This window comes from Natator depressus, chromosome 6 (genome assembly GCF_965152275.1).
Source record: "Natator depressus isolate rNatDep1 chromosome 6, rNatDep2.hap1, whole genome shotgun sequence".
In the NCBI taxonomy this organism is placed as follows: Eukaryota; Metazoa; Chordata; order Testudines; family Cheloniidae; genus Natator; species Natator depressus.
The window spans coordinates 6,882,596-6,902,688 of record NC_134239.1 but is presented as its reverse complement, the minus strand read 5'-3'; the positions used below and the strand labels follow the sequence as shown (position 1 = coordinate 6,902,688).

At 50.5% G+C, this 20,093-nt stretch overlaps 1 protein-coding gene across 1 annotated transcript in view; it reads left to right on the top strand.

The window, feature by feature from the left end:
• The window catches only part of LOC141988523 (integrin alpha-D-like), a 48,970-nt gene that overhangs the window by 9,345 nt on the left and 19,532 nt on the right, over positions 1 to 20,093 (top strand). The window contains exons 3-7 of the mRNA XM_074954316.1: positions 13,585 to 13,697; positions 17,259 to 17,373; positions 17,488 to 17,591; positions 18,006 to 18,070; positions 19,631 to 19,745. Coding sequence (XP_074810417.1) covers positions 13,585 to 13,697; positions 17,259 to 17,373; positions 17,488 to 17,591; positions 18,006 to 18,070; positions 19,631 to 19,745 — 512 coding nt within the window. The remainder of the gene's footprint in view (positions 1 to 13,584; positions 13,698 to 17,258; positions 17,374 to 17,487; positions 17,592 to 18,005; positions 18,071 to 19,630; positions 19,746 to 20,093) is intronic.

Genomic DNA, 20,093 nt, shown 5'->3' with positions numbered 1-20,093 from the left:
GTTACGAGGACTCTGCCAGGTAGGAGAGTGGAAGGGGAGCCCTCGAGGCCAGGAAGGCCTCTGGGTAAAGGAAGTGGGAGCGAGGACTCAGATCCTTTCGCTAGCCCAGTTCACTGGGGTAGTGTAGAAGCCAGGAAAGTTCCCCACAATAGCGGGACCATTCCCCCGCTGACACTTTATCATGGGATGGGGATCTGGCCATGATGTGAAATGTTTGGAGTGTGCCATTGTGTACAAGGCTGGTGAGAGAAACCTCAGCCATGACGAGTCATAGCTGGCTGGCAGATCCCTTGGGCTTTCGGCCTGCACATGCTCTGGGTAACTGGTGTGACCCACAGGTCTTAAGTATGTGCCTCGCTAGAGAGCCCAAACTTTTTCAAAGGCCATTTGCAGTGTGGGTCCCCCCAAAGGGAAGGTGGGTGCCAGGCTAAACGCTGAGCAGCTGAGACTGTTTGGCGCATGGTCAGGGCAAAGGTTTGACCCTTAGGTCGTTTCAAAAAAAGGGGTGTAGACTCTGCCAAGCAGTTTTTTTGGGACAGGGAGCTGTATCTCAGGCCCCCCTTGATCACAAGACTAACTCCACCCTGCACATCCAATTTCAAGGTACAGTAACAACTGCCACGCCCCACCCCAGAAGCAGCTGCATCTCAGGGTTGGGTGAGGGAAACCAGTATAAACAGCTCCCACCCCCCATCCTAATGGTGGCTGCATCTCAGCACTCGGTGCGGGAGCCCTGTGTAATCAAGCCCCATGCGCCACTCCAGAGGCAGCCCCATTTGAGCACTGGCCGAGGGAACCCTGTATGAATAGCCCCCTGTGCTCCACCCCAGATGCGGTTGCGTGTCAGCACCAGACAAGAGGTCCCTGTCCAAAGGCACAGCCTGGAAATTGCTTTGCTCTCGTGCAGGTTTACAGGCATGAAGAGATGAAAGATGGTCTCACTGCATATTTTCAAAGAGGAACAGGGTCTCCTGGCTCCATCTGTAGTTTCTCCTCTTCCCCTTCTCTGTGCTGGATCAGAGAAGTGATGTGTGTGGGTCCCCAGCTGGGTCCCAGATTACAGTAGAGGAAGATATGAGTCACGCTGATTCACTGATTTCTCGTCTGTCTGTATTTCCCATCCTATTTCCGTATATCTCGCTCTCTGACCGTGTTAATATTGGACATTTTGCCTTAAAATCCCCCCTGTTGCTACCACCAGTGCTGAAATGCAGCTGCCCCTGGAGTGGGGCGAGGGGACTGTTTATACAGGGATCCTTTGTCTGGCACTGAGATGCAGCTAGGGTGACCAGATATCCCGATTTTATAGGGACAGTCCTGATTTTTGGGTCATTTTCTTATATAGGCTCCTATTCCCCCCCACAGCCTGTCCCGATTTTTCACCTTTGCAGTCTGCTCACCCTAGACACAGCCATGGCTGGGGTCAGGTAAGGGGGCTGTTCACATAGGAATGCATCACCCAGCACTGAGCTGCAGCCACCTCTGGGGTGGGGTGTGACAGCTATTTGTACAATGGTCCCTCACTCAGTGCTGAGGTGCAACCACCTCTGCAGTGGGACGTGGAGGCTGTTTACACAGGGATCCCTCATCCGGCCCCCACTTCTAGGGTGGGGTAGAGGCTCTGTTTGGGGTGCTCAGTCTGAGCCTGACTTTCAGAGGGTGAGCACTCTGCGCTTTCTGGGGAATCACTTTCCTTGTAAGGGGGTCTCCCCGAATTTGACTCCCATAAAAACTGAGACACCCCTACTCACTTGCTGCTTTTGACAGTGGTGGCCACTGAATCTTCAAAGTAACTCGCTAGAATTCCTGCTGTCTCCTTAGCCAGGTCTTCCACCCACCCCTCACCCTCTCCTAAAGTCACTTATTTGCTTCTTTGATTCACGTGGGGAAACCTTTTCTAAAACCAAAGGAAACCTGGATTGCTTTAGAGAAGTGACTGCTGTTAAAACACCCTTTTTAAGTAATATTTTTATCCTTTTTTTTTTTTTTTTTTGGAGGGGAGGGCATGTCTATTTTAATTTCAGGGATCTTTATAAACACAGAGAGGGGAAGTAAAGGGATTGGCAAGATCTCATCTTAGCAGGAAAGAGAGAGATCTTTTCCCCACAACTTCACAGGACATTATAACCCAAAGGTCTTTCTCCCACAGCTTCATGAGTTGTCATAACCCAAAGATCTCTCTCCTGCAGCTTTGGGAGATGTCATAATTCAGAGCTGTCTCTCCAACCATTTCAATCAACGTTATGAGGAGCTGAGAGAGACTTAATGCAGGAAATCTACTTGTGGCAGGATCGAGGCCTTCTCACTATGTAGCTTTTAAGGAAGGGGTGTTTGAAACAGGCCTGTGTTTTCTTTTTCTTTTTTTCTTCATTTATTTTTAATCCAATTCTGACAGTTCTCCACTGATCAAAAACCTCAGCAGAAAACTGGCTGGAGGTAAATAAACAATCAAAATGATTTTGGAAACACTCTGGATAAAAATAAGCATCGAGAACCAGAAGACATTGACAACTTTTATTAAAAAAAACAACACATTTTCTTACCAGAATCAAAATCAGGGCCCCATTGTGATGGGAGTCCCCCTGTTCCCCTGCCCAGGGTGCCACGGCTATCTATACAGGGATCCCTCACCTGGCACTGAGATACAGTTCACTCAATTCGGTGATTTTTTGATGGCGGTGGTGATATGACAATCTGAGTGCCTATTCAGGGCACTATTCCATCGAGCTCTCACCTGGAGATTAGGACTTCTAGCTCCACATGCTGGAATCCAGGTTGGCCAAGATGTGGCCACTAACCAAGACCATGCTGATCATGTTGTCTTTTGCGTGAAGAAGCCAGAGAATTTCAGCCCTGCCCTTCAAGGGTTCCGAGACGCTCCCAGTTGAATGTCTTGTGGTAGAAGACCAAAGTCCAGAACCTCAGAGCTGGGCCACCAAACCCCCCAAAGCAGGTCAGGTCAAGCACTGTGGAGAGAGTGGATGAGTTTATCTACCTAGGCCGCCCCAGAGATCAAGCAGTCACAGCAAACCAGACGCCCTCTGATAATTAGGAGGCCATGAAGGCCATGTCTTGCCTATCGATGCAAAAACTTTTCTGCACTGAGACCCAGTTCAGGGTCCATCAAACCCGTGTCCTACTTGCATTAATGTACAGGTCAGAAACCTGAACCCTCTTACGGGCAGACTTGTAGCAGCTAGATAAATTCCATACCAGCTGTCAGGGTCAAATCCTGGCCATAAAGTGGTTTGACTTTGGGTGAAATGTTGCAATCTCGCAAAGATCTGGCCTTCCTTCCTGCGTTCCAAGCAGCATCGCCTGCTCTTCAGCAATGTCGCCAGGATGGGTGGAAACCCCAGCATATTGTGTTCTCAACTGTCCATCGACGTGCAGAGGGGTGCATACCTTGACCCCACCTGGTGAATTCTCAGGATTGAGCCAGATGTGGGAACTTCACTCTACAATGCCTGGGGCAAGACCATCAACCATGGTCACTCTGGCTGGTGGGAACAGTCCGCAGTAGACCATGCATGTTTGGTGATTATGATTGATTATCTATACAACGGTTACTAAAGGGTAAAAAGAAAGAGGCAGGCCCAAGAGGGGTGTGTGTGTATTGGTTTCTGGACAGTTGTGGGTGGGGGAGGAGCTCAGTTCAGTTGTGTATAGTTCTGTGTGTTTGTGTATGTGGTTCTCCAGTGCAGTTCTGTCTGTGTTGTACAGCTTTGTGCATGATTGTCTCATTGGGGAAATGTGGTGTTTCCACTGTGGATTTGTGTGAGATTGTATTAGCTTAGTAGTGTGTAAAGTTGTCTGTGTGCAGGGATATATGTGTGTGTATATATATATATCCATTGTGATTCATATCTCCATGTAATATGTTATAGGTCAGTGAAGCCTGGCATGAATGACGTGTGCCTGATATGAATACGTGTGTTGCAAGTTGGCAACAGAAGCAAGGACACACAGTTAAGGACTGTTAGAACTCTTTGTGCAAAATCAATTTTGTTATGTTCCGAGAAAAATATGGAGAATCCACAGAAAAGGAAACAACGCCAGCTGGACTGATATAAAATTGTATAAGAATTGGAGGAAATGACTCGCCTTGGATCATGGTGGCCCGCCCAGGATTGTCTCTTTAGAGTTGTGTGGGGAGAAGACCTGGTAAACAAAAGCAAAGAACCAATGACACAACAGAATGGACTGTAAATGGGTGCCTATGATTTCGTCAAATCAGAGTCGTTTATTGATCCAGAGCCCCGTGTGGATATAGATGCAGTTTTTGCTGGCTCCCTGCATCTTATGATATTATGAATGGAAAGAAACTCGACTGGCCATCGGGACCATTCTGACCTTTAGACTCTGGTATAGTATGTTTTGGGTGTGAATGTGGATTGAGTAAGGTTTGTTTTGTAATCAATAAAGAGCATTTAGAGTATTATATACCAACATGGTGTCCAGTATCTGCCTGCTCCTCATCCTGTAGGGAGACCTCTATTGCGGGGTCCAACATGTGGTGGAGAATGCGGAGGGGGGTGAGATATTAAGGAGTGATGGATTTTGAGACAGGGTCTTACAGTGTTGGGGGAGTCCTTATTTAAGACTAATAAGGGTGACTCCTTATTTGTGAAAAATTTGTGAGGAAAAAAAACCAATACATGGGGAGATACCACATTGTGTTAGTGTAATAATGTTTAAAACACTGTTTAAGAAGAGAAGTAAATAGGTGGAAGAAGCAACCCAGTGGACTAAAGTTAAAGCCCCTTCTCCGTTAGAGAAGGAGATTAGTGCATTTGGGATGTGCCCTTGGATGGAAGGTGCAGTGGAAACTTATGTAATATTTGATACCTTAGAAAACATGTTTGAGAAATATGTACAGCTGTACAAGCCTAATACCAGTAAAAAGCAAACAGCCGTAGTATGGCTGTTGTGGCAAGCTGTAAAATAGGCAATTGCATGTCAGGGGGAAATCTGTGCAGAGTTACAAACAGTACAAGAGAATTTTAAAACTTGCCAGGAAAATTTGGAGCAGGAAGTGAGGCAGGCACGGATAATGCAAACTCAGTGAGAACAAATGGGGAAACAAAATAGGAACTGGAGAAAAGAATGCTGGATTGGGAAAAGATTAAAGCAGACGAAGATAAATTAGACCATCAAGTGATAGGAACGAAACAGTTAATTCGAGATTTGACCTAGGAAGAGGAAGAGGAGATTGCAAGTGTTTCCCACAGTCTGTGCCAGAAAACTATAACAGCATTGAAAAAGCAAGTGAAAATACAGGAACTGCAGGTTGCAGCGGTGTGTCAAAAAGAGAGAGATTCCTGATTCCAGTGATATTTGGTAAGGAGAGGATCTGCGAGGGGGTCAAGAGAAAAGGGAATTTGATCAACCTCGAGAGGGGCTTTATACTAAGTTGAGGGAAGAAATAAGGAACTTGCTGGAAGAGCCTAAGCCAGAAAAGTCTGTAGGAGCGATGGAACCGAGATCAACCATTAAGGATGCAGAGGGGGAGATGCAGTCAATGGCGACACAAATAATCCCTGTAAGTCCGCCAGATTTACAGTTGATGGTAAAATCATTAGGCCCAGTGGATATAAAAAATTGAGCAACAGTGAGCTGTAGCTCACGAAAGCTCATGCTCAAATAAATTGGTTAGTCTCTAAGGTGCCACAAGTCCTCCTTTTCTTTTTATGGCTAGTACAGTGGGCAGAGTTAGGCGGAACAGAGGATTTAAATATGAGTGAATCTTATAGGTTAATCAGGGCAGCTACCGCTGGAGAATTTAGACAGGCAGTAGATCAAGTGAAAAATGCTTTGGACAGGCAGCCAGAAGCCCACCAACTGATACCACAATTTATTATGCTGTTAGGAAAAGAGAGAGGTCAAAGACCCATGAAGGCATTATCCAGTGCAGATTACATGAAGTCTGGAGATTCACCCAGGGGTTACCTGTTAAAGAGAATAACATGGGGATTATTGGCTGGAGAAATACAGCCAGTGACTAATCCCAGGGCAGAGGTCACCAGCCATCTCACAGCTGATTCTTTAATGGCAGTTGATTTGAATCAGAGGGAATTTTGGAATGATGCGTTTGAAGGACCGGAGAGAAATTTATTAGCGATGTCTACTAATTTGGTGAACCAAGCAGCCCAAGAGGAGGGGTTAACTGTTATGGATGCGCTGGAGCACTGGATAGTTTGCCAACGAATGATGAGAGGGAGAAGCCGGATAGAAGGATTGAAATATATTCAGATAAGAGTGCTTATAGATCAGGATACCGTGAGAGAGGAAGAGGCTGTGGTACAGGACAAAACACCCCACCCCAAGGAGGTAGAGGATGGAATTATCAAAATGAGCCCCAGAAGGGAGCAGATGTGAGTCGGAATATCGCTTGGAGGTATTTGAAATTGAGGGGAATAGTTATGGGTAAGTGGGATGGGAGACATCCTGATGAATTGATCAAAGAAATGCAGAGGATGGAAGAAGAAATGTTTAAGGAGCAGCAGGAGGTTGCAGCTCTGCAAGCTGAGGGTTTCAGAGAAATCTGCTCTATAGGGAAGCCCGGATGACAAGTTGCTCCCACTGGAAATGGGTCCCCAGGAGTGGGAGATGGTAACTAGATTAAGATGGGATTCAAATGGGAGGCCAAGGACAACTGTCACTGTGGGAGATAATGGACCCAAAGATGCCCCATTGGATAGTGGGGCTGGTGTAAATAGTGTAAATAGAAGTTGTGATTTGACTCGATACGTGTCAGAGATTATTACAGCAGCCTCCTTTATTGGGGAAGGAGTGACAGGAAAAATGTATCATTCAGTAGAAATAGCTATACCCAGAGAGGGCGGGGGACGTTTGTTGTAAGGAACAAATGCTTCAGATCGATCAGGCGGCTGAGCCAGTAATATTGGGGACTCCTTTTCTGCGGAGGAATCGGTTAGTTTTGGATTTAATGAACGGAGTTCCGGGGCGTGTGCCCGGCTGGACGGAAAGTGTCCCGACAGCAGGGGACATTCCAGGAACATATACTGCAGGAGCAGTGGAGGAGATTATACTGGATCAGCAGGATCTGGGTGAAGGAGTTCCCCAGTGTATGGATTTAAAAAAAAGCAAAATGTGGTAAAATTTAAACATGTGTTAAAATCATGGGGGACAAAGTGCCACCACAGAGACAATATAAATATCCTGTGCAAGCAAAGGCAGGAATTGAGGAAATAATTGAATCATTAGAACAACAGGGAGTGTTTAAAAAGGGGACTTCGGCATACAATCGCCCAATTTGGCCCATATTAAAAGCCTCAGGAGATTGGAGATTGACAGTGGGTTTTAGACAAATTAATAAAGCTGCCCCCACTATGGCCCCAATGGTAGCAGATCTACCTCAAGTGATGGCAAGAGTACAGGGGCCCCCTAAATAGTTCTCTGTCATAGATTTGGCAACTTGTTTTTTCACCATGCCATTGCATCCCGATTCTTGGGCCTGCTTTGCGTTTACGTTTAAGGGACAACAGCACTTGTTTAAAAGAATTCCCCAGGGCCTACACGGCGCTCTGGCTATTGCGCACCAACGTGTGGTGCGACTGCTGGATCAATGATCCAAGGAGGATCAGGAGAATGTCACCTCAGATGTAGACGACCTATTAGTGTGGGGGGACACTGGAGAGGAGGTGACTGAGCGGACTAAAAAGGACTCATCCAGGAAACGGGTTTCAAGGCTAATGAAGAGAAAGCCCGACAAGTGCAGAGGAGAGTGAATTATTAGGGGGTGACCCCAGGGGAACAAGGACTTCAGGCGGATCAACAAAAGGTGAAACTGGGGGGATAGCTTAGTGGTTTGAGCATTGGCCTGCTAAACCCAGGGTTGTGAGTTCAATCCCTGAGGGGGCCATTTAGGGATCTGGGGCAAAAATTGGAGATTGGTCCTGCTTTGAGCAGGGGGTTGGACTAGATGACCTCCTGAGGTCCCTTCCAACCCTGATATTCTATGATTAATGAATCAACCAAAGCCAGAGGATTCTCATGCATTGAGGGTGATGGTGGGGGGGTTTAACTATTTAAGGAAACACAACTGGAATTTTGCCGCGATAACTGGACCCTTGTGGCATTTACTAAAAAAGAAAGGAGAATGGGAGTGGGGGCCTGAAGAAGAAAATGATTTCTTCATTTAAAGCAAGCCTTGATGCAAGCTCCAGCATTGAAATTCCTAGAGATAAACAAGCCATTTGTGATTAAGTTGGCAGCAACCCAGCAAATGCTAGTGTCAGTACTCGTGCAGGAAATTGACAGGAAGTTAATACCAGTAGCAAACGCGTCTAGAAGATTAACCACTATGAAGCAGCAGTTTGGGATCTGGAAAAAAAATGTTAAGCTGCTGTATGGGCCATTGAAACTTTTGCTCTGACTACAAGCACAGTCCCTATTAACCTATGAACACCTCACTCTCCCCTGCAGTATATTTTATCAGGGAAACTGCAGGGGAAAGGAGTATCGAATGCCAGGATGGCCCAATGGACCTTGATGTTAACCAGCAAAGATGTTACTTATAAAAATAACAAACAAGCAATAATATTACCATATGCCCTCCTGACCGGGGGGGCGGAAAAAACGGAAAACAAAATTTAAAAAATTTAAACTGGCCCTTTAATTTGGGACTACATTAAAAACAATAAAAAATTAATTAATAAGAGCAAACAAATCAGACAATATGCAAAAAATGTATCTAAGTCTCCTCAGCTAAGAAAAATAAACGTTTTGATCCACAATGGTCAAATATTCAAATATTTTTTAAAAACTGGCAATTTCTCATTGGTATAATGTTTTTAAAAAATTGTCCCCCAGTGTCACAGCGTTTCTAAATTTAATGCTACATCCTATTGTCATATTATTTGTATTAATGATTTTGTTAACCTTTATTATACTGTGTTTATACTGCCGAATAAGAAAGCGACAAGAAGTTTCAGAGCAAGTGATATATAAAATTGAATTGCTTGCGAAATTATAAAGTGATACAATAATTAATGGCATTAATCATATATCAAGAGGGGGAAATGTTGGTGTGTGTGTGTGTATATACACACACATTGTGACTATATGTTATAGGTCATTGAGGCCTGGTATGAATGATGCATGCTTGACATGAATATGTACGTTGCAATTTAGCAACCGAAGCAAGGACTTAAGGTCAAGGACTGTTAGAACTATTTGTACAAAAAAACCCAAATCCTATGTTCCTAGAAAAATACGGAAAATCATCAGAAAACGAAACAACACTGGCTGGACTGATATAAAATTGTATGCGAATTGGAGGAAATGGCCCACCTTGGATCATGGCGGCCCGCCCAGGATTATCTCTTTGGAGTTGTGTGGGGCAAAGGCCTAGTAAACAAAGGCAAAGAACCGATGATGCAATGTCATGGACTATAAATGGGTGCCTATGATTTCTTCAGATTGGAGCCGTTTATTGATCCAGCGCCCCATGTGGATATAGATGTGGTTTTCGCTGGCTCCCCGCATCTTATGAGCTTATAATCAAAAGGACTCTTGACTGGCCATTGGGACCATTCTGACCTTTAGACTCTGGCATAGTATGTTTGGGGTGTGAATGTGGAGTGAGAAATGTTTGTTTTGTAATCCATAAAAAGCATTTAGAGTATTATATACCAACACTGAGTCCGGTATCTGCCTGCTCTCCCATCCCATAAAAACCCCTCTATTTCAGGGTCCAATGTATGACAATGTATGATTGTCTCAGAGTGGCTGTGTGTGGGTTGTGTGGGATTTTCTCACTGAGGCTGTGTGTAAGGTTGAGGGTGTAGTTGTCTCACAGTGGTTTGTGTGGGATTTTTCTCACTGTGGCTGTGTGTAAGGCTGGCCTTGGCAACACACACAAGTTACCACAGTTTAACAGGAACTGTTTCAACCAAACCAGCTCAGCCCCCCTGTGTGGATGCTCTGACCTTGGTTTAGGAGCAGCATTTTGGCCAAGAGAAGTGACACCCTGCACTCAACTCGCCCAGCGTGTGGGGGGCCAAGGGCCCGGCTGGATCAGGGCGAGGGGCAGCTGGGTGGAAAAACTTTGCCTACGTCAGCATCAAAGGGGTAACCTTCTAGCTGTCAAAAAGAAAAGGAGGACTTGTGGCACCTTAGAGACTAACCAATTTATTTGAGCATAAGCTTTCGTGAGCTACAGCTCACTGTGCATCCGATGAAGTGAGCTGTAGCTCACAAAAGCTTATGCTCAAATAAATTGGTTAGTCTCTAAGGTGCCACAAGTACTCCTTTTCCTTTTGCGAATACAGACTAACACGGCTGTTACTCTGAAACCCTTCTAGCTGTCGCTGAGCGTAAATGTATTCCTGGTCATGAATAACTTTCTTCTGCACTCAGGGCATGGCTACACTGCAAACGTAAGTCGCCCTATGTTAGGTCCGTTTACAGCCACCGCGGTAATTTACTGCGGTGGTTCATGTCCACACTGCCCTCCTTCTGTCGGTGGTGCACGGCCTCACCAGGAGCACTTCCACTGATGTAAGAGGAGCAGTGTGGCGGGGCTGAGACCCTGGGCTCTCGGCTCCGTGCACAGCTCCCCACCGGGAGCCCGGCTGCCCCTGCCCAGCTCCCAGCCCCAAGCTCCCCCTCCCACCTACTACGTTGACATCATAACTCCACCTCCACGAGAGGCATAGGGCTTATTACCGGTGTAGTTAGGGTGACGTGTGTTTCTCCCTGCCAGGAGTCCAGCTGCCCACCCCTCTGGGCGCTCAGGTCCTTGCTCCTGCCCCGCGGGCTCTCAGTTCCCCGCTGCCCACCAGGAGCACGGCAGCCACCCAGGCTCTCGGCTCCCCACTGGGAGTTCTGGGCGGCTGTTGGGCTCCCAGAGGGGATTGGGGATCCTCGACACAGCCAGGCTCCCAGTAGAGATCCAGGAGCCGGGGCAGCACCCAGGCTTCCGGCGGGTAGCCAGGTGGGCACAGCCCAGCTCGGAGTGGGGAGCCCAGGCAGCAGCCCAGATGGGATCAGGGAGCCCGGGGTGCAGGCGAGTTCTAGCGAGAGCCCTCCACCCGCCCCGGGTCACAGCCCAAGCTTTGAGCGGCTTTCTTATCCACGTCACAGCTCCAGCACAGAAAGGACAGCCACCAGCCCATGTAAGTAGCTCACAGTGTCTACACGGACACTGTGTCGCCCTAACTACCCCGACATAAACCCTTCGCCTCTCGCGGAGGTGGAGTTATGATGTCAGCGTAGTACGGCATTTACATGGGCAGGACAAGGCTGCCGTGTGGATACTGACATAATTACGTCGATGTCAGCTGCCTTACATCGATCTAACTCTGTACTGCAGACCAGGCCTCAGTGTAGCCACGGGTCTGTCTTTCTCTGCCTGTGTAGGTTTTCATGTCTCTCTGTTTCAGTGTCGGGGTGTGTGTGTGTCTCTCAGCGTAGCTTTGTGTTTCTGTGTCTGAGTGTAGTTGTGTGTTTGTGAATTTAGTTGTGTGCGTCTGTATGTCTCAGTGTATCTGGGGGCCTGTGTCCGTCTCAGGGTGGCTTTGTGTGGCTTTTTGTCTGAATGGAGTTGCGTGTGTGTGTGTGTGGCTGGCTCAGTGTAGCTGTAGGTGTTTCTGTCCAAGTATATCTGTGTGTGACTGTCTCCGTGTTGCTGTGCTTGTCTTTCTGCCTGAACGTAGGCATGTGTGTGTGTCCGTGTAGTTCTGTCTGTCTGTCTCTGGGTCATAGGCGCCAACTTCCCCGCTTTCCCCTGGGTGCTTGACCCCCTCCGCCCCTGGCCCCGCCCCCACTCCACCCCTTCCATGTGGCCCCGCACTTGCCCCGCCTCTTCCCACCCCTACTCTACCCCCATTCCAACCCCTTCCCCAAAGTCCCCACCCCAACTCCACCCCCTCCCTGCCTCTATTCCAACCCCTTTCCCAGATCCCCACCCTGGCCCCGCCTCCTCCCCTGAGCGCGCCACGTTCCCAATCCTCCCCCTCCCTCCAAGCATGCTGCCAAACAGCTGTTTGGCGGCCGCCGGGGAGAAGCACTGGGAGGTAGACGGAGGAGCGGGGACGGGGCGTGCTGGGGGTGGGGGGAGGAGGAGGTGAGGCTGGGGAGGAGGGGAGCTTGGCTGCCAGTGGGTGCAGAGCACCCGCTAATTTTTCCCCATGGGTGCTGCAGCCCCGGAGCACCCACGGAGTCGGTACCTATGCTCTGTGTAGTTTTGTGGTTCTCTGCCTGTCTCAGCGTAGCAGTGTGTCTGCCTCAATGCTGCTTTGTACGGTAGAACCACAGAGTTCTGAACACCTCGGGAACGTGGGTTGGTTGTAACTCTGAACAAAACGTGATGGTGGTTCTTTCAGACGTTTACAACTGAACACTATTCAGGGGACCCCATCATAGGGCCTAATCACATCAGCCACACTATCAGAGGCTCGTTCACCTGCACATCCACCAATGTGATATATGCCATCATGTGTCAGCAATGCCCCTCTGCCGTGTACATTGGCCAAACTGGACAGTCTCTACGTAAAAGAATAAATGGACACAAATCAGATGTCAAGAATTATAACATTCATAAACCAGTCGGAGAACACTTCAATCTCTCTGGTCACTCGATCTCTGACCTAAAAGTGGCAATTCTTCAACAACATCTTCAAAAACAGACTCCAGTGAGAGACTGCTGAATTGGAATTAATTTGCAAACTGGATACAATTAACTTAGGCTTGAATAAAGACTGGAGGTGGATGTGTCATTACACAAAGTAAAACTATTTCCCCATGTTTATTCCCCCCCAACCCCCCACTGTTCCTCACATGTTCTTGTCAACTGCTGGAAATGGCCCACCTTGATTATCACTACAAAAGACTCCCCCCCCAGCCCCCGCTGGTAATAGCTCACCTTACCTGATCACTCTCCTTACAGCGTGTATGGTAACACCCATTGTTTCATGTTCTCTGTGTATATAAATCTCCCCTCTGTATTTTCCACTGCATGCATCCGATGAAGTGAGCTGTAGCTCACGAAAGCTTCTGCTCAAATAAATTTGTTAGTCTCTAAGGTGCCACAAGTACTCCTTTTCTTTTAACTGAACACTGTCTTCATACAGCTTTGAACCTTTACTATGCAGAAGAAAAATGTTGCTTTTTACCCTCTTAAATTAAATGAAACAAGCACAGAAACAGGTTCCTGAGCCTGTCAAATCTTCTTTTAAACTTTCCCTTTATTTTTGATTAGTTTACCTTTAACACTGGACTGTTGTGTTGTTTTTTTTTTTGTTTTGTTTTTTGATCTCTGCTGCCTGATTGCATACTTCCGGTGCCAAAGGAGAGGTATGGGTGTCTTGTCAGTTTGTATCTCTGGTGTTCGTAACGCTGAGGTTCTACCGTATGTCCATGTAGGTCAGTGCAGCTGCTGGTTTGTCTCTCTGTCCATCTGTCTCATTCACTTTAGTTTTCTTCCCTTCTTTTGTTCACTTCTCCCTGCATCTCCCCTGAGTCCAGTCCAGTCCCCTCCCCAGGGCTGGTCTCACCCTCCCTTCACATGACACTGATTGCACTTCTCTTTACTCTGGCACTCCGCTGCTTATTCTGCAGGCTGCACCCTCAAATCTCATACCTCCTGGCACACGGCTCCCCGCACCCTATGCTCCCCTCCTTCACCCAGCCCAGGATGGGCCCCCTGCCTCTGCTCATCTACCTGTGCACAGGTGAGTGCCAGCCAGCAGGATGGGGAAAAGCTGAAGTCCCCCATGCAAGAAGCCCAGTGTGTACATCTCTGGCAGGGGGATGGAAGCAGCTGGACTGTCAGGACCCCTGGGTTCTGACCCTGGCTCTGGGAGAGGAGTGGGGTCTGGTGGGTAAGAGCAGGGAGGGGCTGGGAATCAGGACTCCTGGGTTCTTTCCTTAGGACTGTGCAGAGGGTGCCGTGCAGAGCCGGTGTTCCTCCCCCACTGAGCCTCAGCCCCTCTGGCAGCGGGTTTGGGTGGGTAGCTTTGCCCAGGACCCCCAGCAGTGGGGTCAGAGCACTTCCAGACAGACCCCGTCTGCTATGGTGCGGGCTGTGCAGAATTGCTGATCTCACCCAGCAATTTCCAGGAGTGGCTGGAGGGGATATGCAGGGGGACCCATCAGGAATCTGTAGGGGGGGCTGGTTGGGGGATTTGGGTGGGGAAAAGGGTAACGGGGTTAGTTGGGGGGTGGATTGGCACTGACATGTTTTAACAGACCTGTCCTTCTGCTTCTCTCTCACACTGAACTCCTGTCTCCCAGCCCCACCTGCTCCAACCCACCACAGCCCTCTCCCCTCCCAGGGCTGGGGCGAGAACCCAGGAGTCCTGACTCCCAACCCCACTGGCTCCAACCCACTAGACCCTCACACTCCCTTTAGAAAGGACTGTCTCTCCAAGTTTCCCAATTTGAGTTCTCTAATACAGACGATGGTCCTGGCTCTCCTATCCCCCACCCCTCCAGACTTTTGGTCAGAGACTCATTTGTCCAAGTCACTTCCGCACACCACCCCATCCCAACCCAACACACCCCACGCAACTCTCTTGGGCCACTCACTTCCTCAGAGCGGTGGTGGCATCACAGCTGTGCTGTCTAGGGTGGAGGAAAGTAATTGTAACTTACCCCCTGCAGTTGCCTGGGGATAGAACCCAGGAGTTCTGATTCCCAGCGCCACCCCCACTCTAACCAGCAGACCTCTCTCCCCTCCCAGAGCTGGGGGTAGAACCCAAGAGCCCAGCACCACCTCCCCTGGTTCCCCTTCCCCAGCCTCTGCAGCGCCTGACTGGTGCCACTCCCAAGTGGGTTGCACCAGAGGACGGGTTGTTTCCCAATTGCTTTGCAGAGCCTTGTAGGCGTGGGGGCGCCAGTCTGGTACTAGCAGAGCCAGCACTAGGCAGAAGAAGACCAAACAATTGCTTAGAGCCCCGAGCAGCTCAAGGGGGCCCCCTATTTGCTTTTTTAGCACACATGTGTGTGTGGGGGGGGAGGGAATATGCCTGCTGAGGGCCCCGCCTGGAGACAGAGCAGCTTGGGATACTCCCTGCAAGCACACACTCACCACATACTTCCTTCCTCTGGAAAGTCTTGCCAACCCACCCCCCGGACTCCTGGGTTCTGCCTCCAGCAATGGGAAAGCAGGGGGGGCTAGTGGAGGGGGTGGGGTGGGTGCCGAACTCCTGGGTTCTCCCCATGGCGCTGGGAGGGGAGGGGGGTTTTGTGGGTTGTCATGGTTACTTACAAGAAGGCCTCACACTTCGGCCAAGCTCATTGAATATTCTGGGGGCTCCTCACATTCTCCCAGCCCCCTCGCTTCAGAGGACCCCCCTGAAGCCCCACCCCCTGCCAGGGGCTCTGTGTGCCCTCCATTACTTCCTTTCTCCCCTGTGCTCACCAATCCCCCATGATCTCTTTCCCGCTCCCCTTCCTCCATACAAGTGTAACCCTTCTGCCAGGCCAAGTTGATAGCAGCAAGGGCCGGGTTCAGTACACAGGGGTTCCCTCTCATCAAAGCAAATGTAAAACTGGCTCGAGCCCCCACCCAGTGACCTGGGAAAATCTTACACACCCCCTGGGCGCCTCAAAGAGGCAATACTTCCCCTCTCGCAGGCACAGAGTCTGAGTGTAGCAGAGAATCTTTAATAACATGAGGTAAACGACATCAGCATTAAATTGGGAAAACACCACAACTAGTGTTCACTAACCAAACCATGAGCAAAGACCCACCCCAGCAAACTGGGCCACATCCTTTCCCTCAGGTTCTTGACTCCCACAACCCAAACGTCTCTTAAGTCCAGCAATCCAAAAATCACCCAAAGTCCAAAAAGTCCAGCCCCAGAGTTTGAAAGTTCATCTGCAGAGTGTTGCTCCCCAGTCTGGCTAAAAATGTGCCTGTGTGGGGGGGGGGGGGGAAGAGGTAAGGGGCACCTTACATGACCTGAAGCTGACTGCCCCACAGGGCTCCTCCAGCCTATCCACAAACAGCACCACTGCACTCTAGATCTTCTGGCTCCCCACTACTTGACACAGTGCTCAGTGATTTCAGCTCATAGTAGTGAGAGCCTTAGTGCTGGTGCACCATAAGGCCAAAGTGAATTCAACACAGTACCCATAGCAAGACTCTTAATAGACCCAAAATTAGCTCTGACATTCCACAGTGGGGAGAGAGCAAGCAGTGCAATTGGTGTTTCAGACCCCCCCCCGTACTAATACCTGCCTCAAGCCTCTCTCTCAATTCACAGAGTTTTGGAACCCATGTCCCTTGCCTAGCGAGTGCTACTTAGTTGATGGTGAGTCCCTCCATCATACAAAAGGCCAAGTACAGTTCCACTGCCCCTGATTCCCATAATCAGGGTAATAACAATTTATTCTTCCTGCCCCAATAACAGAGACACTGGGGATCCCACAGCAGCCAAAGTGACCATTTGGGCAGCTATGGCCTCATTCTAGGCGGGGTGGGTGTGCCTATGCAAATGAGATCAGCCCGTGAAGTTCTTTTCCACAACTTGCCACACCTCACCAACAGATGTCAGGGTGGAGCTCATCCTGACTCTGCTTACACAAGAGGACCCCAATCTCCCCCACCTGCCAAGGGTTCTGGGTGCTCCATTTCCCCATCTCCACCCCCATGCCAGGATCAAGTGTGAACCCCCATTGTCCCCTTCTCTCCCCCACATGCCTCCTCCTCTCTCACCATTCTCTGTTGATCAGTGGTTCAGGGTGTCACATGTTACCCTCCATGCGATGCCGGGATGAGGGATGGTGGCAGGTGTTCTAGACTGAGCTGGCTGAAGCTGCAGGCTCTGCTAACCAGATGCCAGGGGGTGTGTGTGTGTCCCATTTCCCTCCTTCCAGTTTTCTGATTTTCCCCAAACCCACAGGGCTTTGCCCCCTTGAGACCTGAAACATCCCCTGAAATTTTGGATGTGATCAGATGTGACGTTCAAAGTGCATCATGCTGCAGACAGACACGCAGATCCCCAGACTCCTTTTCTACGTATTCCTGTAGAGCTCAGCCATGGACCACCACCCCGCTCTGCTAGGGGCTGTACAAACACAGAGCAAAGAGGGTGCGGGGGAGGGGATGGGAGTCAGGACCCCTGGGTTCCATCCCTTGGTCTGGGAGGTGAGTGGACTTTGGTGGGTTGGAGCAGAGGAGGCTGGAAGTCAGTCCCACAGCCTGGAAGGGCTGGTGCCTAAGGCCCCACCACTGGCCCCATTCTGCATAGGGGAAGCGCTAATGGATGGGTCTTTAACCCCTGCAGTGCTGGCACCGAGCCGTGGGTTCAGCGTGGACGTGGAGGTACCCATCACCTTCCAGGAGGCTGCCGCGGGGTTTGGGCAGAGCGTGGTGCAGTTCGGGAGTGCCAGCGCCGGGGGGTAAGGGCCGAACGTGGGCTCAGGGCCCCACATGTCTGACTGGGCTGCCCCACCTTGGCTCCCCCTAGGGATGACGGGGCGCCCCTGAGCCCCTCTCTTCTCTCTCCCACACAGGCTGCTCGCCGGGGCCCCGCTGCAGACAGGAGAAGTGAATGAAACCGGCAAAGTCTACAAGTGCGACCCAGGCTCCAAAAGCTGCCAGGCGATCCCCATCCAGAGTAGAGCCACCCTCTGCTATGGGGTCTAGTAGGGCAGGCTGTGGGGGGGAGGGGACTTGGAGCCAGGACTCCTGGGCTCTATTCCAGTTTCTGGGAGTGGAGTGGGGTCTAGTGGGTTAGAGAGGTGTGGTGGGGGGAGGCTCGGGATCAGAGCTTGTTCTGTGTCGAGCGCCAGGAAGGAAGTGCGGTTTAGTGGGTTAGAACAATGGGGGTTGGGAATCAGGACTCTCGGGTTCTATTTCCATTCAATTGCAGGGGTATGTGCAATGACTTCCCCTCCTCCCCCACATATCTGGGAAGGAGATTGAGTCAGAAGAGCCATGTGGGAGTGGGGAATGACTCAGAGAAATGATGGACTAAACATATCCAGCCACAAGATTTCTCAACCGGGTGCTGGTGTGTCTCTCCTCTCAGGGCCCCCGGATGCAGTGAACATGTCCCTCGGATTGTCTCTGGCTGCCCATGGCTCCAATCTCCTGGTGGGTACCACATCCAGAGGGGCTGGGGGGGTCTGGAGCGGCTTTTTTATACCAGGGTATCACCCAGAATTAAGTTCAGTCACTTGCCCAGAATTCCACAGACTTGTCCTCCCCGCAACAATGTTTGTGAGATAGAGTGTCAGCGCGGTGATGTCACAGGGTGGGTGATAACCAGGTGACATCACAGACATGAGCACCTGGGGAGCTACCATCACACGGGAAGGTGTGACCGCGGGACGTGAACACCTGTGCACGGTCCCAGGGCGGTTGATAACTGGGGGACATCTGGCGGGGGGATGGGTTGCTATTGCAGGAATGGGTGATGTCACCCCCGCTGGAGCAGATGTCATGGTGTGGGGTGGTAAGGGCGGGACGTCACCCTGACTGGAACTGTGCATTTTCAAAATATTATTTATTGGGTGTATTAGGGTAGCGCCCAAGAGCCCCAGGTCCTTGGTCCTGTACAAACACAGAACAACAACACGATACAAGGAGGCTTACAAATTAAGTTTAAGACGAGGCAACAACTAGATACAAGCAGGGACGTGGGAGGAGAACAGGGAAACAATGAGACAATATTGGTCGCTATGATCGGCAGTGGGCTCGGCGCACCAGCAGCCTAATCGTTGTTAAGTTTCGTTGTAGGCCTCACGGCAATGGAGAGCTTGAAGGAGGGTTGTGCAGGAGACAAGGCGGTAGTTTTGTGGCCGTTTCCAGGGAGTTCGTCCCAAGTGTGAGGGGTGGCACGAGAGAGAGCACAAAGGGGCTGGTTGGAAAACGTAACGGCTGGGCGGTGGAGGCCGGCACGAGGAGCCGATCAGAGACGCAGCTCGACACCGACTGAGAGATGCTAGGTCGGGGGGTGGGGGAGAGGCCGATAAGGGCCTAGAAAGGGAAGATCAGCAGCTCGTGTTTGATGTGATAGAGAAGAGGGAGCCAGGGGAGGGCTGCAAACAGGGGGGTGACCTGGTCACAGCAGCATTCTGAATGGAGATGATCGGGGCGTTGTTGCCATGGCAAGGGGCGAATGGCCTAGGACGCTGTGTAAGGTGGTGGTAGCCAGGTGCCACTTGAATGACTTGCGATGGTGTTGTGAGGGCAGCGGTAAGCAAGTGACATCACCATGTCTACCGTGACTGTGATGATGTTCTGGAGGAATGCGGGAGACCGGACAGTGCAACGAAATGGCAGGGAGGGTGGTAGACCGATGACATCACCATGGTGACAGTGACTGCAGAATGACATCACAGGGAGGGTAATGATGGTGCACAGACGTACCAGGGAGAGTGGCAACCCGCTGGGTGATGTTGACATGGCAACAGTGACCGAGTGCTGCCATAGCAAGGAGCGTGGGAACCAAGTGATGTCCCCATGTCTCTCCCCTTTCTCCTCTCTGGGAGTCCAAGTGCTGGGTTCTGGGGTCCCGTCTGCCCCAAGGGGGTCCCCTGCCCTGGCAGAGCCTTTCCCTGCATATCCATGTGGGGGAGCAGGCCCTGGGCTCCCTGCTTCACCCCCAGGGTTCTCATCACCTGCTGACCGCGTCCCTCTCTCGTGGCCCAGGTGTGCGGCCCCACGGTGCACCGGGCCTGCGGGGAGAACATGTACGTCAACGGCTACTGCTTCCTTCTGACCCAGAGCCTCCGGCAGGTCTGGCGCATCCCGGACACCCTGGCAGGTATGGGGCAGCTCCATAGGGAGGAACCAGCACTCAGGGGTCATGGGTGGGGCGGGGGGAAGGAGAGGAGATGGGTCTAGATGGGCCCATGGGTCTGATATGGGTTGGGATAGCAGGCTAGGTGGGCCCATTCGTTTGATTCAGGATGTCAGTGGGAGCTAGGATCCAGGACTCCTGGGTTCTGTCCCAGCTCTGGGAGGGGGAGGGGTGTATTTTTTTCATCCCAGTGCATGTCATGCTCTACGCTCAGGACCCCTCCATGGCAGGGACGGGATGATATTGCGACAGAGGGGCCCATTGGTCTGATCCGGGGTTGCAGGGAGGGGGCAGGATACCAGGTTAGATGGA